The sequence below is a fragment of the Prosopis cineraria genome, unplaced genomic scaffold (genome assembly GCF_029017545.1).
Source record: "Prosopis cineraria cultivar Desert tree isolate PC_DT_omini unplaced genomic scaffold, ASM2901754v1 PC1, whole genome shotgun sequence".
Taxonomy (NCBI): Eukaryota; Viridiplantae; Streptophyta; class Magnoliopsida; order Fabales; family Fabaceae; genus Prosopis; species Prosopis cineraria.
The window spans coordinates 54,996,213-55,015,750 of NW_026555332.1; the positions used below are offsets into that span (position 1 = coordinate 54,996,213).

Consider the following 19,538-nt stretch of genomic DNA (forward strand, 5'->3'; position numbering starts at 1 on the left):
CAATAAAATTAATTAGAATTTAATTGAAATTAATTGATCGTGCGAGACTCAATTGTCATTCTCCTTTGAAGCTAAAGGTCATGATGACCGGCGCGACTTCCATTTTCTTTCACGCCAAGTATTCTTTTTGGTTTTTGTAGGTTAAAAAAAAAACATCTTTTTGGGGTTTGTCAAGAGTAATTAATTGTGAAGTGATAGTAATGTCGGAAACTAGGAACGGGTCTTTTTTTTCCCCCCTCTTTCAAATTTAAAGTTACAACTTACAAACAACTTTTAGTTTATATTTTTTTAATACGTGGCAAAGTGATTTAAAATTACTTATGCTGTCGAAATATGCTTACCGTGCTTTCTTAATTTTGTGGGCATTGACACCTATTTTCATGAAAAAAAAGTTGAAAATAAAGAGATGACAAGAAAGTCAAGTTCCATATTAGAATTAGAAATAAATAAATAAAACTGAGGATGGTGGAAGCGAGAGGGAGGCGTGACCAAGGAAGAAGCCGTTACATGTTCCAGGAAACAGGTCCTTTTCATTCTGTGGAGAGATTATCAATGAAGTGATTTCGTGGCAAAACCACCCATGACCCCGCGTTGGTCACGCTTAATTTTAATTAAAATCGTACGTATCTCTGCTATATGACCCAATTAACAATAAAAGCTTATTCAAGAATTCATTGAAGCCCCCCCCCCTCTCTCTCTCTCCCTCTCTCGGTTTTACTGCGAGGCTGGGAAAGCGAAGCGCTCTCGTGAAAATCTCTCTCATGAGAGAAAATTTCTTTTCAATACACTCTTAAATTATGTTTAAGTAGACATCGACAAATAAACATACTATCATGTGTTTGGTACAACTACATGACGGCTGAGAATTGAAAATGAAGAGCACTGTGATTAAATTACGCATTTACCCCTTCATTGTAATTACCAGAAAAACTACATGTCATGATATCCTCCTCCTGTTCCAATCTCATATTTACATTTCCAATTAGGGATAATATAATTTTTAAGCCTTTGATTTTTTAAATTTAAATTCTCCAATTGATTTTTGTTATTGATTTTGTTGTTGTTGTTGTTGTTATTTTACTAAAAGAGTGTATTCAAAAACCAAAATGGGTTACATCATGATAGGATCAACAGAGGACTTCCTTCCATTATTCACTACCTTGATACACTTTTGGTGGTTGATTAAAAATAGTTCAAACACCTAAAAAAATTGAATTTTCTATATTTTTAAGTTTCAACAGAAATATCTTTTTTTTTCCTGTAATGACAACATTAACCAATTTTAAAGTGAAAACAAAATTGGTTTAAAAATAAAAATAAAAACTATAGCAATTCTATTATTTGAGCAGATCCACAGTAAATAAAAAAGCTAAATTTGTTACAGTCAAGTTCAATTATATGAGCTTTTTTAAATGTTTTAAACATATTTTAATAGTTATGTTTCAAATTGAACTCAGTTCTAATAAACTCAAGTGTTAAACAGTTTTTCAAGTTATACCATCTCGAGTTATTAGCTTTATATATAACATTATTTTATTCATCTCACATTTAAAGATACTTTTAGAGATGATTTAATATCTCAAAATATAAAATACATCGACAAAAATAAAATTTAATAATTATGTTTATTTTAATAATATTTTTCTCCTTATTATATTTTCTCTCTCCATTTTATGTTTTATAAACAATATTGTATTAAATTAAGAATATTTTTAAAAAAATTATACTTCAGCTTTTAAAAAAATAACATTGTGCAGTACATTTAATGAATTTTATTTATTATAAAGAGAATATTATATACTAAGGGGGAAAAATTAAAATCTCTTAGCTAGGCTTGGCCCTCTCATCCTGGCTTTACTACGGGATAGAGACATCATTTGTTATTTATAGTTCTGTCTAGTTTCCTCCCCCATTTATATATATAACTGTACTGTTCAGTTGCATTTATTTTTGTCATATTGATATTTGTCTGCATGCTTATAATCAATATTCATTTGGTCGCAAATTATACACGTCTACATAAAAGCATGTGTACCAATAAAATTTATTAAACATATTTTATAAATTAATTTTTTAAAATATAAATATAAACTTTTAAAAATACTCTTTATTAAATATTTTATTTATGAAAGAATATTAAAGAGATATAATATATAAAAAATACATCATTAATAAAAATCCTATTTTTATTAAGATGTTTTATATTTTAAAGTTTTTAATTATTTTAAAAATATCATATAGTTTGAGACTGATGGACTATATACATTTGGTTTCTACAAAGCAAAGAATTTTTTTTTTAACAAAATGAGGCCATTTTATTGATATCAAAAAACAATATTACACGCACTACAGAGCAAAGATATGAATCTACATGCGTGTCGAATATAAAAGGCTCCTGTTTGACCCGCAATATATATATATATATATATATATATATATATATAAGGCTCCTAGCCTGGCTGACACGTGCTGAACAGCCCCGTTGCCTTGGCAGGTGATCGCGAGACAAACCTACCATTCCTCGCCCACGAAGCAAGCCTTGTAAATAAAAAATAATATTAAAGTTTTAAAATAAAAAGATTTATGATAATTTAATTTCTGATAATTTTTTAAAAGATTAAATTATAAATTTTAATTCAGAAATATAAATTTAAGAGTTTTAGTTATGAATAAAATGTTTGAATTCTAAATATAATTGTTTGCATTCAAAAAACAAATCAATCAAGCAAATTAAAATACTAGGTGTGTCAAAAATGTTATATCTTAGATAAAATTGAGATGTAAGTTGAGATAAAGTGAAACAAGTTTGATTGAATTGATACGCACATGCATGAATTATAATGGATAAATTAAATTGATAAGATAAATTAAAAAGTAAATCAAGGCTAATGATTGACAAAGCACGGAGCTTGCATGAGTTTGTAGATGTTTTTACATGAGTTTGTGATACCTGCTTTTGTTGCTATTGTTTCTCATATTTATAGTGCACACAAACCGTTGTTAGCTGTTTATAATTGACAACTCATGTTCTTGAAATATTTGTAGGTGATGATCACAATCTCTATGGGATTTAGGGCTCATGGGGATCATGATTTCTTATACAGCAATAGTCTAGCTAGTAATTTTGAATCTCAAGGGATTTTAGAACTTGTGTCGATTTGGTTAGCTCAGTTTACTATGATGTGGACCAGTCATTGTTAGATCTCCCTATGAGCCTGACGCTTCACTCACTAGATTCAATTCCTGTTCTAGCCATTGTGTTATTTTGAATGGGTGTTGTTTAGATTTTAGCCCAAACAATAACTCTAAGGGCAAATTGAATTATTGTTTATAGTTGTTTAAATCAATGCTTATCATATATTTAAAAAAATATCTAAGAATTAATTATCAAAAATTTTATATTTTGAATCTCTATTGTCGTCTTCTTTTCTAAATATGTTGAGATGCCTTAGCACCCATGACCCACAACATATAGATTCTCCGTCCACCCTCCCCCCTCCCCAAAAAACAAAAACAGACGTACCAAAACAACTTATTACGAACGTTAGATTTTTTTTATTTGAAAAATTAGAATTAATCTCGTTTGTGAATTGTAATTTTTTTAATTACCAGCAATGTCTTATGAACCATTTGATTTAATGTTTGTTTTCGTCTTTTGTTACTCAACACTCACAGTCTCACTGAATATTCTCTGCTTTATTTAAGACAACGTGTACATTTACTTTGGGTTCTACCGTAAAATGATGTAACATTTCAACCATTATTTGTGTAACGGTGATGGAAGCAATTTGTTCTCTTAGAAGCAGTTTGTTTTTTAATGTTCGGTAAACTGTATATAGTGATCTTAAGAAATAAATTAGAGAGTGTGTAATCAGTCTAACCCGAATAAGCAAATGACAAAAGAGAATCACAAAATAGGGTAATTGTTCTAAAGTCATTGGGGGACTTGCTTGCTGACATTCAGCAAAATAACGGAAAGCGTAGACTGAAATTGTTAACGTATGAACTAAACTAAAATTATTGTCAACCATGTTGTTAATATATAAGCTCTTGACTGTAATATTAGTTCTTGCTTTTATATGTAATTGGATATGCTTTTTGTGACTACACGATGAGAAGGGAGACATTTTTCAATTACTTTTACATAACACAGTTTATTTTAATCTTCTATTCTATTTATTGCTGATTTGTGTTGATTTGATATAATTTTTATCAAATCACGCCTTTTAAAAATAAAAATCAAATGTCTATAGGATGCAACTTTTTTTCTTGGCCAACTGTAGGATGCATCTTACGTGTATATAGTCTGATAAATGAACCCTGCTATTCATAACTTGTAAATAGCATAATCTGTCCTGCATTTATTTTTGTATGTTGGGGTGAATATTGACATTCTTTTCGTTGTTCGCAGGTCACGTGCATCCTTTTGTTGGAGGTAATCATATTCAAGGTACAATCAGGCGGTGAATTTAGACACATCTTCCAATAAAGATTATAACCTTAACTTATTATATTGTGAAGAACTAATTCATTCCATTAAATCTAACTCTATCGATAAAATAAAAATTGATATTGTTGTTTGATAAGTAACATTTGTAATAATTTTTAGTTTCTAACCAAATTTTTAGACCTGGGATTATCGCGTGGGATCACTGTGTGGACCTTCTTGTAAAATTGATTAACAATTAAACTTGAAATTAATACATGTTTAGATATGCTTATGTTTTATTTAAACTTATTACTAATTTTGATATATCGCACCTTTGGTGGCAGGCACCTTGCCCATAGACCACAGTCATCACTCATCAGCATCTAAAATTGTCAATAAGGGCTGTCATGATTTTCATAAACTAAATCTTTAAGGGTTAAAGTTGACATGCTCTTTTACTTTAAAATTAGTACTTTCTTTTATGCCCAGCTCTTATTAATAGGACCTAGGGCTTAGCTTGAAAGTGAATGCAACTTTTTTTTAAAAATATTTTTAAATTAAAATTTCTATTTATACTAATACATTTATAAATTATAATTAATCGTAATTGAATATCTAAAAATGATAATAACATTCAAAGCATAATTACAATTATATATATCCTAAAATATTACATAAATCATACAAGTTTAAATTTTCTAACATGTAAAATGTAAATTGTTTTGGTCTTTATTTTCATCAATTTTCATTCAAAAAAAAAATATTAAACCCTTCAAACTTCAAAGGGAGGTTTATTTAAAGAGGTGGTGCTATTTCAATAAGTTCACCAATTTCATCTTTGACTCTTAGAATAAATATTTAAAAATTTGTATTATTCTAATATATTGATTCAAAACTTTAAATAAATTATATAAATAAAATTATAAAAAAATATAAGGGCTTAAGAAGTTGATAAAGTTCATATTTGTTGGGCTTATTGAAGCAAGGCATGAAGTTCTTTTATACAAAAATTCGTAATTTTTTTCAGCCTGGTCTTCCAAAGAAGGACTTAAAAGGGCAGCCCACTAGATTCAACCCTGCTGACCGCTCAGCTTCTATGATATGCTGCCTGCTCTGGTCCATGTAAGCGTGAGGAGAGGATTCTTTCTCTGTCTTTCATATCCTTTTTTTTATTTAATTTTTTAAAACTATTAGGTTAAGATTTGAATGGTTTAGCTAGCTAAAATTTCATTTTTTATTGTGTAAAATAGGGGATTTTATTTGTAACTTGTGAGGATATACAGATTAATGATGATAACTTCAACTTAAAAAAAAAAAAAAAAAGGGCTAATGAATCTGGACTTTCGGGGCAGCCCCTAATATAAAGTGTCACTGTATCAGTAGTTTAGTACTTGGCTGGGGGCGTTTCTCTGCGCAAAATGAGGAGCTGAGGCTGCGTCTTGCATGCGGTATAAAGCTCCGCACTTCGATTTAAAAGCCATCACTTTGGTGCCAACTGTGACTCCTCAACGTTCGAATTTTGCTTTCCGTTATTGACTCTCCGTCTCCGACGATGAGTTCTGGCACCACTTTCCTCCCGCCTTTTCCTGTTCCCCACAAGAATTTCTCCCTCCCAATCAAGGTACCCTTTTTTCTTCTTCAATCCTTTCACCTTTGGCAAATCATGGGATGCTTCCCATGTTTGTAGCAGAAAAAGAATGTACAGAATTTTGGATTAGTAGGCAATGAAGACGTCTTTGTGCTTGGCTTTACTGAAGGATCCTTCTTGCCCTCAAGCTGTTTGTGTTTTTGTCAATTCCACTACCGGAATTTTTATCTTGTCCCATGACTGCAGCTAGCTCCATAAGCAGTACTTGAATTTGCATATGTGTTATTACTAGTCCCCCTGAACGGCCTATCAATCTTTATCTAATAAAATAATGGTTGAGAAAGCAATTGAGTTTTTCATGTTTTACGGTCCATGTGCATTTTGTTTTCTTTAGTGAACCTTGCAATCTAGAGGAACCAATCCTCCAAAACTGCCTTGGTAATCTAGTTGAGTCCCATGGTATCTTATGTTTCGTAGGGAATGATTTAAAGCGAGATATTACCATTTCTTTTTGCTTGACCATCTTTTTTTATTTTTTAATCCCAATCCTCAAAGGATAATGTATGTGGTGCATTTGAATTTTCATTAGTGTGTAATGGAACTTAAAATTCGAGATCATGATTGATCTGTCTGGTCATCCGAGAATATATCTAGACACCAGAGGTTCATATTCATATTACAGTATAAGAGGGCTTCATTCTAAAAAGTATTAATCCCATTTGTTTGCTTGTGGATGCAAAACTGTAATTGAACTTAGGATTCCAGGGCTACCTTTCACTGATGACTTAATATCTTTCATTTGCTATTTATATAATTTATAGTTATGCACTAATATTAAAATTGTGTTTGCTTGCCAGGGAAACAAAACAGAGATAATAATTTCAAGTCATGAAGATCGTTTTCTGGTGAGTGCTGATGGGAACAGGCACTTTGCATGTTTCTATGAGTATAATTCTAACTTTTGATTATGTATCAGGTTGTTGCTACTCAAATAGGAACCATGGGGACAATACTGCATGCTAGGTTAGTTAGAGTTTTGTGCAATATCATTGCCTTAATTATTTCTTGGACATGCTTTTCAATCGCCCCAAAAAACATTTCCTTGAAAATCGACTAATTCTTAGTTAATTTGTAAGTGATTGAACATTGCCAAATCTACCATATAATTTGCCCCTTCCAACAATAGCTAAGAAGTCTGCACGTCTTTGAGGATACTGTGCTAGTGCATGGCAACCACTAACCACAACTCTTCCTTAGAAACAGTATACTGAGTTTGAAACCCACCCTCCAACCTTCCTTTATATATGTGCTTGTAGAATAATTCGTTTTATTATTGTTTCCTGATTTATTCCTTTTTTATAGTCTTGGTAGTGGCTACTTCCCTTTGTTACTTGCTATAGGGCATACCACTTGGAATTTTATGCATTGCATCATATGTTTTCTCTTTAAAACTAATATGCCAGTATCTTTCCGTATTTGTTAGAGGCAGATGAGATGCTAGTCCCAAAAACTGTCAAAGTAAATCTTTATCCTGAAATTAAACAATCAACTTTATGGACGGTATATAGTTATCGAATTTTACAACTCCACCCACACATACTTGGATTCTGCCAAATGGAAAAGACTGGGAAAATGAATTGCACACCAGGACCATGCATCTGGTTTTGGGTGATAAGATAGCTTCTAGAAACACGAAATGCGTGCAAGTATAGTGGTTTTGAGGACCTGTAAAGTCCGTGGTCTTTGAAGCAAAATCTTGGCATAAAAGCAAGTTTTTATTGTATTATAGGCTTATAGTAGAATTGAAGTTTTATGCATCTTGAAAAATGTGAAGAATGTTTGATGCCGTGGTACTTTTAGGAGGGGGAAATTAGTGCTTTAGTAATCCATTTTCCCCCTTTCCCATTTCGGATTCCTAGAGCCATCGTAGGCTTCTACCTTCCAGAATGTATTCTTCTGGATGAAATGAATGTTCACTCATTTTTTTCCTCTACCAGAAAGGAAGAAGGGATGTCAATTAATCCAACATTCAACGTGTCTGTTATTTTTGGCAAACGGGATGAGGTAAGCCAACCTATGAAATTTTTTTTCTCTTCTTTATATGAAGGTTGTGCTTGATCTTCTCTGATTGCTATGATGCAGCCAATGTTAGAGGCATGTGCGCGTCAGCTAATCGAACACATGAGGTTGGTATACTTCTTTGATAAGAGAAACTATTTTACAAGTTAATAATACACATCATCCAGACTTTTGGGTGCTCAACATCAAAATTGTAACTCACGTGAATACATTTAAAGAATCTATGCCCTTTTCTTGATACGATGCCAACCCCAGTTTTAAGACAAACTAGTTTCATTTTATTAGATTGAATTCCTGCGTCTTTTCTCTTTAGTCTTTACAGTCGTGGTATTTGACATCTCTCTGCGTTGACTGATTGATGCTAACAAGCAAAACAACGTTTACACTTGAGCCTTTGTATGAGTTTTCTTGTTATGAATAACAGTATTTGCAATGAAATTCTTGTCTTTGCAGCTCCTCTGGCTCCGCTAAGCCGTTAGTGCTCTCTCTTGGTCTTAGAGACCATTCTACGGTACTTTCCACTGCTCTATGCGTTATTTTTTGGACAAAAATATCAGCTATACTTATTTTTCAATTTTATGCAGGAGACGCTGAAGGCCATTGTTTCTGCTGTGATTGACAATCGCCTCTGGTAACAAGTTGCTGCTCGACTGTCAAATTTCACGGTCTGGTCTCGAGCTTCCTTTCAGCCCAGGCCGCCTGTCATTTGATAATTTAGTACATCTTCCAGACTTTTTCGATATAAGTATACGAAAGTCGTTTATTAATTCACTAGTTGCCTGGCCATTTTTCAGGTCAGGATTCAGGAATCACTTTCTATTAAAACGCCTTTTTTTAACACCAATGTTACGACATTACAACATTTTGTCTTGTTTTGTAAATTTTGCTAATCTCGCTTGGAGTTGACATAGAGAACACTCGAAATTGTCGTTCTAGAAAATGACATTCAATTCTTGATGTTCATATACATTGCAAAAGTATCCGGACTGGAAGGATCCAATAAGATTACCGTGCAAGCTGGAAAAAGTCAAGGCAATTATCATTAAGGTCAGAATGCCGTGCGCGCGCATGTGCATATACATGCACCGTTCGATTGTAGATAGAAAATGACAGTACCAACAACTCACTGACGGATAGGCCCTAGCTTAGCTCCGTTTACCAGAAGGCTTCATGTGAAAGTGATTCTAGCATCCCCACCTTTAATCAGTGAGGGTGACATGCATGCATGCATTTTATTGCTTGCAGAGAAAATTTGGGCGAGGATTGACAGCAGTATTTTAAAAATACTTTGAAACAAGAAGCGAGGGAGAGAAGCGTGTTTTAATTACATTATCTGGTCAATAAATTACATTTTACACAAGTGACTCGAAATATTATCTGAAAATAACAAAATTGGTGTCTGCATTAACACAAAGTTTATACATGGTACACTAAAATACAACACAGAAGTGCTCCCCATCCCCATCCATCCTTGGAGAAAGTTACAGACCGTCTAGCTACGTTGTAAGTGACAAAGGGTCGTCGGTGATGATCTGTCAAACCTATAAATAAGGCTCATCAACTTTCTCTTCACTCTTCCACTCTGTTGGACATCGAGTTCAACTGCTTCTCTAACTGCAAATATAACAGAAGGTTAAAAAGATGCCCAACCATATTCCCAAACTGCCAAAAGGAGCAAGAAATATTTGTATGTTAGTGCAAACCATACAGAAGGTTAACTCTAAAAAAGATCCAGAAGAATTGCCATCCCACAATCATCTCTCTCTCTCTCTCTCTCTCTCTCACAAACGCTTGGCAGTTTTAGCTGTCATGAGAAATTTTTTCTCAAATTATGGACTCAAATGAGTGCCAGTTTGGATTCCCCTCCAACCCTACAGGAGCCCAAAAATGCTCTTTGTTAACAAATTTTATTTTTTTGGGGAAGTCGAAAAAAAAATAGAACTCTTGGATGAAACTGCAACTAGCTTTTTATTTCTTTAATTTATTTCGGTGCTTTTTTTTTGAAAAAAAATAAAGTTTGCATGGAGAATGCCTTGCAACAAAACCTCTGCAATATTCACGAGAAGGCCTATGCAATGCTTTTTACTCCTCAGCAAGATTATATTATAAAACTTATGAAAGAAGAAATATATCCTCTTCCCTGCGACCTCACCAAGCAAAATCTTGGTATTCAACAACAACAAACTATAAAACTAGGAGATGATTATAATATAATTAAAAAGTCAGAAAGAGACATGCTCATTTAGTGATGCATTGCTGAATCTCAAGGCTGTCTCAAATAGAAATAGGCAAAGTTACAATGAATTCTAAAAGAACCTGCTCAATTTAGAGAAAGAGGGGGAGAACCAGAGAGAATAGATAGTTCATGTCTGCACTTGTATAATTAAGATTGGCATGATAAGAGGAAGAGCATCCATACAGAGAGGCGAGAATAAAGCATGAGAAAACTAAAATCGACTTACTTACCTGGGCATTTTTCATTTTTTGTCTTTGCACTTCCTCAACAAGACTCCCAATGCTGAGATGAGAGTAAAAAATTAGATTACGCGGCATTTAGATAAAATGATTGAGAATTAGAAAATTCTTTGAGAGAGCACTTGATAAGTGAGAATCTTAATCGTAAAAGTACTTGCAGGCATTAAGACACCTGAGTATGAGATATATGGCAAATTCAAAGTGCCATGTTTTTTTTTACACTGACCATCATAGAGATATATAAATCTCAAAGTAATGCATATACGTGTCTTCTATACATAGGTTTCTACGTAATTGAGAAATTAGGATATACACCAACCAAATTCCACCTTAGATTACGTCAATATACCTCTGTTGTAATTGAATCACCTGAGCATGCAGTTCTCTCTCCCTATTTGTTGAAGGTGGTACCTGAGGTTCAGCATGCAAACAACTGAAATCAGAATGTGTCCTAAAACTCTCTCCACGCCTTCCCCACCTACCCCCCTCTCCCTACCCGACCAAAATACTAAAATATTTCAGTCATATCCTTATATATTCCTTTTAAGAGGCCAAGTCCACCACAATGAGTTCAACGACAGAATAATCATCAATGGATGCAAATGTCTGACCTGGAACTCCAATCAAAGTATCTCCAGTGCATTGATTATGTTCTCATTAGAATGGTTGGGTGCTCAGGTGAATAAACGGACAAAAACTTTACTTTCAGCAAGTAAAGGATGTCATCAAATGCTAGACATAGATAATGTTCTCATTAGAATTGAAATTATGTAACTGAAGCATTTGATGACATCCTTCACTTTCCCAACTAATTGAGATTATGTTCTTATTAGAATGCTTGAGTGCCCGAGCAAATAATGGGGACAAGACCTTTATTTTCAACAAGCACAGGATGTCTTCAAATGCTTGACATCACATGATAGAGCAAAAATAACAATAAGCCATCCAATTAATGCTCTAAAATATCTACAACATTCAACTATTATTGCTCAAGTCACAGTACAATTAGGCACAGATTTAGTGTCTAAGACAACATATAAAAGGAGTTTTTTTAAGTTCCAAAGGGTAGTTATTTACCTGCGAAAGATCAACTATCCCTGCCTCTGTTGATTCAGTATACTTGCCTGTAGCAAGTGAAAACAACAACAATAAATCGAAAAACCAGAACATCCACAGTAAAATACAAAGGTTAAAAGATGAAAGACATTACCACAAGATTGCTCCACATACTTTATTAATTTAATAATTTCTTCCTGTCAAAAAATTATGGGAAATATAATAAGACTTAGCCTAGCTATGTCATCCAGAAAAATGAAGACATCCAGCAGAAAAATACCCTTTGCATGCTGTTCTGTTGCAAAATGAACTGCAATGAAGGAAGAATAGAAGCAACTGTAGAGTTCTGATTTGGGGGGCCAATAGAACCTCCAGAAACCAGGCCGCCAAAAGTGCAGTTTGAAGGACCCTGTATGAGTTGAAGAAATGGCAATGGTTATAAAGCCATTGCCTAAAACATAAATCACCTAAGTTCCATCCTTAGTATTAATGAAGTCAAGCGTCATAAAAGACCTAAATGAGACACTGAGCCAAAAGTGCAGTTTGAAGGGAAGGACCCTGGATGAGTTACAAAAAACAGCAATTGCTACAAAGCCCTTCCCTAAAACATTCACCACCAAGTTCATACTCATTATGTCTAATAGCAGACTAAGTGCCCATTTGGATTTCAATTTATGTCTGGCAAAAATATATTTGAGGATCCAACTATTTGTTTACATTTGAGGGATTTCAGTTTACGTTTGGCAAAAATACATTTCAAATGTAATTTAGATGTACTTTCAAAGGTTACCAAGATAGGGCCCAAGTTGTATGGCTTAGGGGAGCAAACTAAGTTAAATCAATCCAACCTGCTCTAATATTGTATAAAGTCATCGTAAGGTATATGTGGTTCTGAGTATTTGATTTGCTCAAATTTCTTAGAAGATTGGTGATAATCATCTTGATGCTCCAGCCAATGGCATTGCTTTATAAAAATAGTAAAGCTTAGAAAAGCTTTCATGTAAATAAATTTTTCCAATATTAATTGCAGATTGGTTTAGTGACTATAGGAACCACAACCCATGCATGGCATGAACATGAATGCATTCGGATTTGAGAATATTGAATAGAACATTGCAGATGTCTGTATACCCTATGAGCACAAGTACCTCAATTCATCATTGTTCAATACATTTCATCAAAATTTTACACATAGGCTCAGTGGTCTGCATATATGATTTAGTGTTAATTGCTTCATGCTATAGAAAGTAGGGAATTAGGGATAATTGACCAAGCAGTACATACCTTTGGACTGAGATCCGCCGAGGTAACCTGAAACCGACCCTTGCGCTGGATAACTGCTCCTTCCGATGCATCATCAACTGCATAAAGACAAAGAAAAAAAACTTCATGTGCCAGGTATGATGTGTTTATTTTCTGAATTGACAAGTACAATTCTAGCAAGGGGCAAGAAAAAAAATTATGAAAAAAAACTACGATTATAGCCACAATCACAAAGGAGATAAGACATACGGGATGCAAGGTGGTTGTTGGTGTCTCTCTTCTGACGATATAACAAGGGTCCACTATGATTCCGATCAGAATTATATTTTGCTTGCAAATAATCCCTTTTAAGATGCAGAAATCATGACAAATTAGCACAACAATATTGCACGAATATGCAACAGCAGTAAAGTGGCAAGCACAACTATGAGGTGATAAAATTATCTCAATTCTCACCGATCAAAACATGTTAAAATTTCAATAGAAAGACTAAATGTCCACAATAGGAGGTTAGTAGAGCAAAGAAACAATTATTTTTGTTTTATAAAAGACAATTATCAGTCCAAAAAATAAGTGAATCATGAGGTGTCACAGTTTATTTCTTTCCATAGTTCTCTATTCATCAATGGATACAAGTACGAGACATTATTTTAGCCTCTGAAGCCTTTTAAAACCAAAAAAGAGAAAGGGGGGAAAAGATTGCCAGGCAAATATCTCTACAGGCCGCACAGGTTTTAATAAATGCGTCCAGACAATGGAAGGCAAAATACTACCGTAAAAGAGAATATACAAAGCCGTAAAACCTACCTGTCCCCATCAGTAACAACCTTTTTAGGGGAGAGAAAATTATCAGGCACCAAAGAACCACTCAAATGCTTTTTATGCTCAGTTAAAGCATTTTGTGGCACTAAGCTAAGCCCAGAACTTCCATTCTCGTTTCTTCCATAATCCTGGTCCAAATCTCTCAGACTAGTGTTATTTGCATCATCCTCAAAAATGTCAAAACAGCCTCTGCATGATTGTCACACATAAAAAATTCTGAATAAAACTGCCTTGCTAAACTCATAAGGTTCAACACATGATGTTCATTCTAGCTTAAGGAATGAGAAATAATGATTGTACTCAGATTCAAAATTTTACTTTTAATGATTTTATGTGCATTTCTACTAAGAAATCTATCATATTAACATGCATCATATATCATTAACCCATGGCTCTTGTTAGAAGAAAATAAAAAAAACAAATAGGCAATTAAAAGGACATTGCAAGCCATGATTCACAATAACCAGATCAAAAGGTATAACACAAACACGGGAGTTTTCTTTCTCAGAAACAGCTTTTTTTTTTTTCCATTCGCATGGTTTGAGATTAAAGGTTTTATATTTCAATGTTCTCAAATAAAAGTGTGTTAAAAGTTAAGGATTTGAATCGTTGTGTATTAAAAGTCAAATTGGCTAAACTACAGGTTGGCAAATTGCATTGCGCACTATACATTAAGCTCAATAATACTTGAATGTGTCAGATTGAACCCAAAGCTTCCACCTTACTGCACACACGCATAATAAAAGGAAAAGGAAAATAGCCATACTTGAGCGCTTTAAGAGGTTTAATTGGAAATGAAGCGAGTGAACTCTCCAAATCCTGAAAATCACTGAACCCATCCTGAAATAAGATGTAAAGCAAATTCCGATTTATGAATGAACCCACGCAAATAGTATACTTTGAAGATAAGATTAAGACTTTACAGTTCAAAGATAAAGGTCTCAAAATGATAAATAAAATAATACTGTTTTAGGACAATAATGTCACCTTATCCAATGTGGGTTTAGCATCTGAATCGTTAGCTGTTACTGCCAATGACCCTTCTGCAGGAACCCCATTATCATCAGATTTGTTTTTTTGCTTCTTATCCATATCTGGCTCTTCTGCATTCAGCAGTCATCATCTTGAATCTGTAGGCAGTGCATGGCTGGTTATATTACGATTAATTATAACACCTAAATTTTCCTCCCGGTTTTAAAAAATAAAAACAGACATTAGGAAGTTGAAACTTACAAGAGCAGCTTGGCTTTTTAAATCCTCAAGGTTAAAATTCCATGCACTGATTCCTCGAATATATTCCTTCTGCAGAAGTTTGAATGACAAGGTAATGGGTTTTTAAAATCCTTAAGTTGGAAGTTTACTACTCTCATTTGACACACAAGATATGCATTCAACAAGTAGCTATTCTGCACAAAATATTTATAAAAACTCACTTCAGGGAGGAAACTCCTACAAGAGAAGGCAACTAGGTCTAAACAACCTACCCTGACAGTTTTTGGTCTCATCAATTACTTATCAAACAACCATTTTATATGAATTCTGCTAAACGATTATTCATCTCTTCTAAGCTGCCCCATCCCTCTGCATATATGACAAGGATACTTCTCAAAGAAACCACGAGTAGAACACTAAAAGAGAGGCACAAGCATAACCCCGTCCATTATGGACGAACAAACAGCTTAATTGCAAGGGGGAAAAAAGCCCAGGGTGTGCTGGATGTGCATGTCTGTTTCTCAACAAAAAAAGACACAATCTGTAAAAGCATAATGCATTCACTTTTAAAAAGACAAGGGTGAGCTCAAAAAATGACAATCTCAAATCTAAAACTACAAAGAATCCATATGCTACAAATAATTTCAACAAACTTACCTGTGATAGTTGTTCTTTATCCTCATAAAGAGCCTTATTCTGCACCAATAAATCAGCCTCTTTTGCCTGGAAAAGACAAGTAGGTCAGAGGAATTATGGTAAAAGGAACGCACTCCTTAAACAGAACAGGAGGAGGACTTGGAAATAAACAGGAAACCTTCAACTTCCTAAAACGTTCTCCTAGAGGAGCAAGACCATCTAGAATAGTTCGAGTTAGATATTCCGTGGAGCGTGCATGTTTGAAGAAAGGGTGTTTTAAAAGTTTTTCTGAAGTTGGCCGTTTCTTTGGGTCCTTCACTAAGCAGGTTCCGACCATCTCTTTGAACGACTGCATATAAAGGAAGAGCAACTCAAAATGTAAAAGAAGTACTTTGCAAGTAAAAGAAGCTACGAAGTAAAGAGTTTCACAGGAAAATTGCAAACCTTAGAAAATCTCTTGTCTCTTTCATAATCAAGGCCTGGAGGAGCATTCTGTAACGTCATAAGCAAAACCTGCATCACCAAAAAAAGGGGCAAGAGATCAAATCTAAGATCACTCAGGCAATAGCTTATAAGTTCTAGCAGTTCACATATGCAAATAAATTCAGAAGATGAGTATATTACTTTCATTGGTGGATACTTGGAAAATGGGGCATGACCATGAGCGAGTTCAAGTGCTGTTATACCAAATGACCAAATGTCTGCCCTGTTCACAAAGAAAATATTTTCTAAAAAAATAAAAAAGATGAAGATGCCGGCGATAAATAAACAGGGAGGATGAAAGACACTCACTTGAAGTCATATCCATGTAATTGTTGCATAACTTCAGGAGCCATCCTGTGAAAAATACACGAGTTAAAATCTTCAATAGAAATATGATCATAGTTCATAGCTGCCAGGTCACATACGATATACAATAATTTAGGTGGCCCAAAGAGAAGTAGTACCAGCAAGGAGTTCCAACAAAAGTGTTTCTTGATCGTTGCCTATCTCCAGCATCAAACATACAAGCTGACACCCCAAAGTCAGCTAATTTGACCATACCGTCAACATCAATCAAAATATTCCCAGCCTGCATATTCTTAAAAGTTTGTGAGAGGGAAAAAGAAAAAACCCGAAATCCAAAATTTTGCAGGAAAGATATAAGATATATTTTTGCTCATAAAAAGGTACAAAATTTTGCAGCCTTGGTTCAGCAAATCAACTTCCTCAGCATAAACTAAATTCACTAAAGCAGAAAAGCGAGTACCTAGTGCTCCTTCATAATTGATCACACATCACTCATTAATTATCTACGATGCTACAGTACCATAAAGCAAACTCTTAAGTTGAATATATTGTCTAAAGCTACAATTGTTGTCAACCCATGTATTTGCCGAGGTTTATAACCAGTCCTGATAATTAATAAGAAAATAAAATAATCCCGCAAATTTAAAAGAAAAAAAAAACTAAGGTAATAAAAGTGCTGTTTGATTGAGAAGCTCAGCTCTTTATGATACTCCATTTTTAATGTCCAGTGGCTGTATATCTTTGGAAAAGAAAAGGAGGAGGAGGTGGAGGAGAAATAGCAGGCAGGATGCAGAGTACTACCTTTACATCTCTATGTATGTGGCCATGAGCATGAAGATAGGCAAGAGCTTTGAGAACCTCCCGCAATAAAGTAGCAATAACAGGCTCTTCAAATCCCTCAGAATAGTCAGATTTCATTATATGAAGGCAGGATCCCCCAGCCATGTATGGCATCACAACCCAAAGGTTGTGCCCAGCAGTGAATGAACAATATGCCCGTAAAACATTCGGATGATCAATCAAGCTCATCGTTTGTACCTCTCTCCTGATGCCATCCTGCATAATTCACAAGAATATTGCATTGCAAAGAACATCACCAGTGTCAGGGCAGAGGAGTCTAAGCATATGCATGCACATAACTGCAAACACATGCAATTCAGCATAAAAAAAAGCAACTAATGGTTGAAGTCATCCTTTTATATTTTTCATTAAAGCAATGAGAAGAAGTCATGTCATGGAACCCTCTAAACGAATCAACTAAGTGCATGCACAAGCAAAGCACACAGGCGCAAATGCGTAACTTGGATCAATAAGCACATTGATAGAGTCATCATTTAACATTTTAACAAGCCATCAAATCCTAATATCCTAGCATGTAGCAACACAATATAAGTGAATAGATAGCAAAAACAAAATGTAAAAATAATATAGTGATCCTGTTGCATGGATCAATATTTAAAAAAAATCATAAAATTTTGAAAATAATCAAAAAAACTGGTGAAACTGAAAGGAGCCCTCGGATAAAGAAGCTCTACCAGATCACTGCAGGAACAAGTAATCAAAGACAACTTCATTACAAATAACAAGTGAACAGTTTCGACGTTAAGAGATCAGAAATAATCAGAAGTACTCATTTATTTAAAAAAAAATAAAAACAGAAAAAAATAACCACAGAGAGGAAACTAAGGGAAAAAAAAAAGTATGTCGCATGAGAGATTAGCCTGCCTACCAGATCATTGTTGCACTTTTCGAGATCAAGAACTTTGATAGCAACTGTTTTGTTGAGTGGCACACAGAGTGCCCTATACACAGTGGCACTAACACCTTCACCAACTTCTTCATATAACTTATAATCTTTTGCATTGAGAGGAAATCTTTTTTCTGATACATGCTCCATTTTTCTTCTTATACCATAACATCCAAACTCTCTCTACTTTTAGATGTTCCACTTAACATGCATAGCTTGCATACTGAAGAGGTAAGCATCGAATCAATGTGTTGTATCTCCAAGTTACGCAGCATTTCTTCGTTCTTTATAACAAGCAAGAAAGTGCATCAAACAACTTGATGAAGATTTTTTTTTTTTTTTTTCTTTTGTATTTTTTCCCAGACAGAATTTCCTATAAACTCCAATATTAACGAAACCTCATTTACCTGCATGAAATACTGATTAATATAAGTTAACTCAATCGTGCATATCTGCATCTACTAATAAGACAACTTGATGGTAGGAAATTGAGCAGGCACAGCAAACCAACGCATCAAATCAGCATGGCCATTGAACAGGCAGGTGCAGAGGACATCAAATCAATCACCAGCATTTCCACAGACACAAGAACGACAGACCCACTTGTCAAGAAATGTGATTATTTGACGATACATGCTAAAAATATTAGAGTAAGGAATTAGGAAAGATGATCACACGGAATACATTGATGATTAGTATGGAAATGCTGCAACAATCAACCAAGTTTTCTACATTGAAATTTAGAATTTCTAACGAAATGTATCGATAAAGCGGGATATCAATTCCATCAGTAGACCCAGAGAATCAATGGAGTGGGAATTCATCCGTCAGAGAAAAACAGCCAGAGAACATGTCTCTTCCCCATCCAGCCTTCTTAAACCGAATTGGGCAACACCACCACTTCAAGGTTGAAAGTGAAAACGGTAAAATTGAAACTACAGATTGATGCTAAAGAATACTGACCTAGGGTTTCGCCACCCTTCGCTTGAACCAGAACTGAATCTGAATCGGTTAGGGAAAAATCCCCCCGAAAAAATGATACCGATTCAGCTGGGGTTCAAATATTCCAAATTCTCGTAAACTACTCACTTCACTTGAACTAGGAAGACTAAAGAAGACCACGACCGCCACGACGACCCGAAGATGACGGCTGTAGAGCTTCAGATGCTTTTAACTCCCTCCCTCTCTGTGATCGTCTTTCTGCACCGAATAGTCCAGAGTTTTAGGCACTGAGATCGAATCAGCAGCAGTTTTCACTTTCCTCTGAATAAAGGATTTTGCAGAAAAAAGGAGAACTAAAATCGAGGGGGGGATATAAAGGAGAATTCCTTTTCAGCGTGAGAAAGAGCTATCGTCGTTGGGAACGGACAAATTATTGGGGAAGGAAAATTATAACGGAGAGGGAGGGGAGGGCGAGAGAGAGGAAGCAAAGTGTGATGCAG

At 34.6% G+C, this 19,538-nt stretch overlaps 2 protein-coding genes across 2 annotated transcripts; one reads left to right on the top strand and one right to left on the bottom strand.

The window, feature by feature from the left end:
* The first annotated feature begins 5,795 nt into the window (after positions 1 to 5,795).
* Positions 5,796 to 9,073, top strand: LOC129303795 (uncharacterized). The gene is made up of 7 exons (XM_054943319.1): positions 5,796 to 6,050; positions 6,875 to 6,922; positions 6,994 to 7,040; positions 8,015 to 8,081; positions 8,160 to 8,203; positions 8,550 to 8,607; positions 8,681 to 9,073. The coding sequence occupies exons 1-7, from the start codon at positions 5,982 to 5,984 to the stop codon at positions 8,729 to 8,731; spliced, it is 384 nt and encodes a 127-aa protein (XP_054799294.1). The 5' UTR covers positions 5,796 to 5,981; the 3' UTR covers positions 8,732 to 9,073.
* Positions 9,074 to 9,401: 328 nt separating this feature from the next.
* On the bottom strand, positions 9,402 to 19,538 carry LOC129303786 (serine/threonine-protein kinase BLUS1). The gene is given in 22 exon segments (XM_054943307.1): positions 9,402 to 9,710; positions 10,563 to 10,614; positions 10,921 to 10,982; positions 11,649 to 11,695; positions 11,782 to 11,824; positions 11,908 to 12,036; positions 12,912 to 12,988; positions 13,140 to 13,234; positions 13,698 to 13,901; positions 14,479 to 14,552; positions 14,700 to 14,824; positions 14,827 to 14,842; positions 14,946 to 15,014; positions 15,582 to 15,647; positions 15,739 to 15,909; positions 16,005 to 16,073; positions 16,185 to 16,266; positions 16,353 to 16,397; positions 16,508 to 16,632; positions 17,151 to 17,405; positions 18,079 to 18,503; positions 19,060 to 19,538. Coding segments are annotated over 21 exon segments (2,019 nt in total). The 5' UTR covers positions 18,247 to 18,503; positions 19,060 to 19,538; the 3' UTR covers positions 9,402 to 9,665.

Coding starts and splice junctions, on each gene's coding strand:
- LOC129303795 (XM_054943319.1), top strand. CDS start 5,982: ATGAGTTCTGGCACCACTTTCCTCCCGCCTTTTCCTGTTCCCCACAAG. Junction 6,923..6,993: donor GTCATGAAGATCGTTTTCTG/GTGAGTGCTGAT, acceptor ATTATGTATCAG/GTTGTTGCTACTCAAATAGG. Junction 8,204..8,549: donor CAGCTAATCGAACACATGAG/GTTGGTATACTT, acceptor TTGTCTTTGCAG/CTCCTCTGGCTCCGCTAAGC.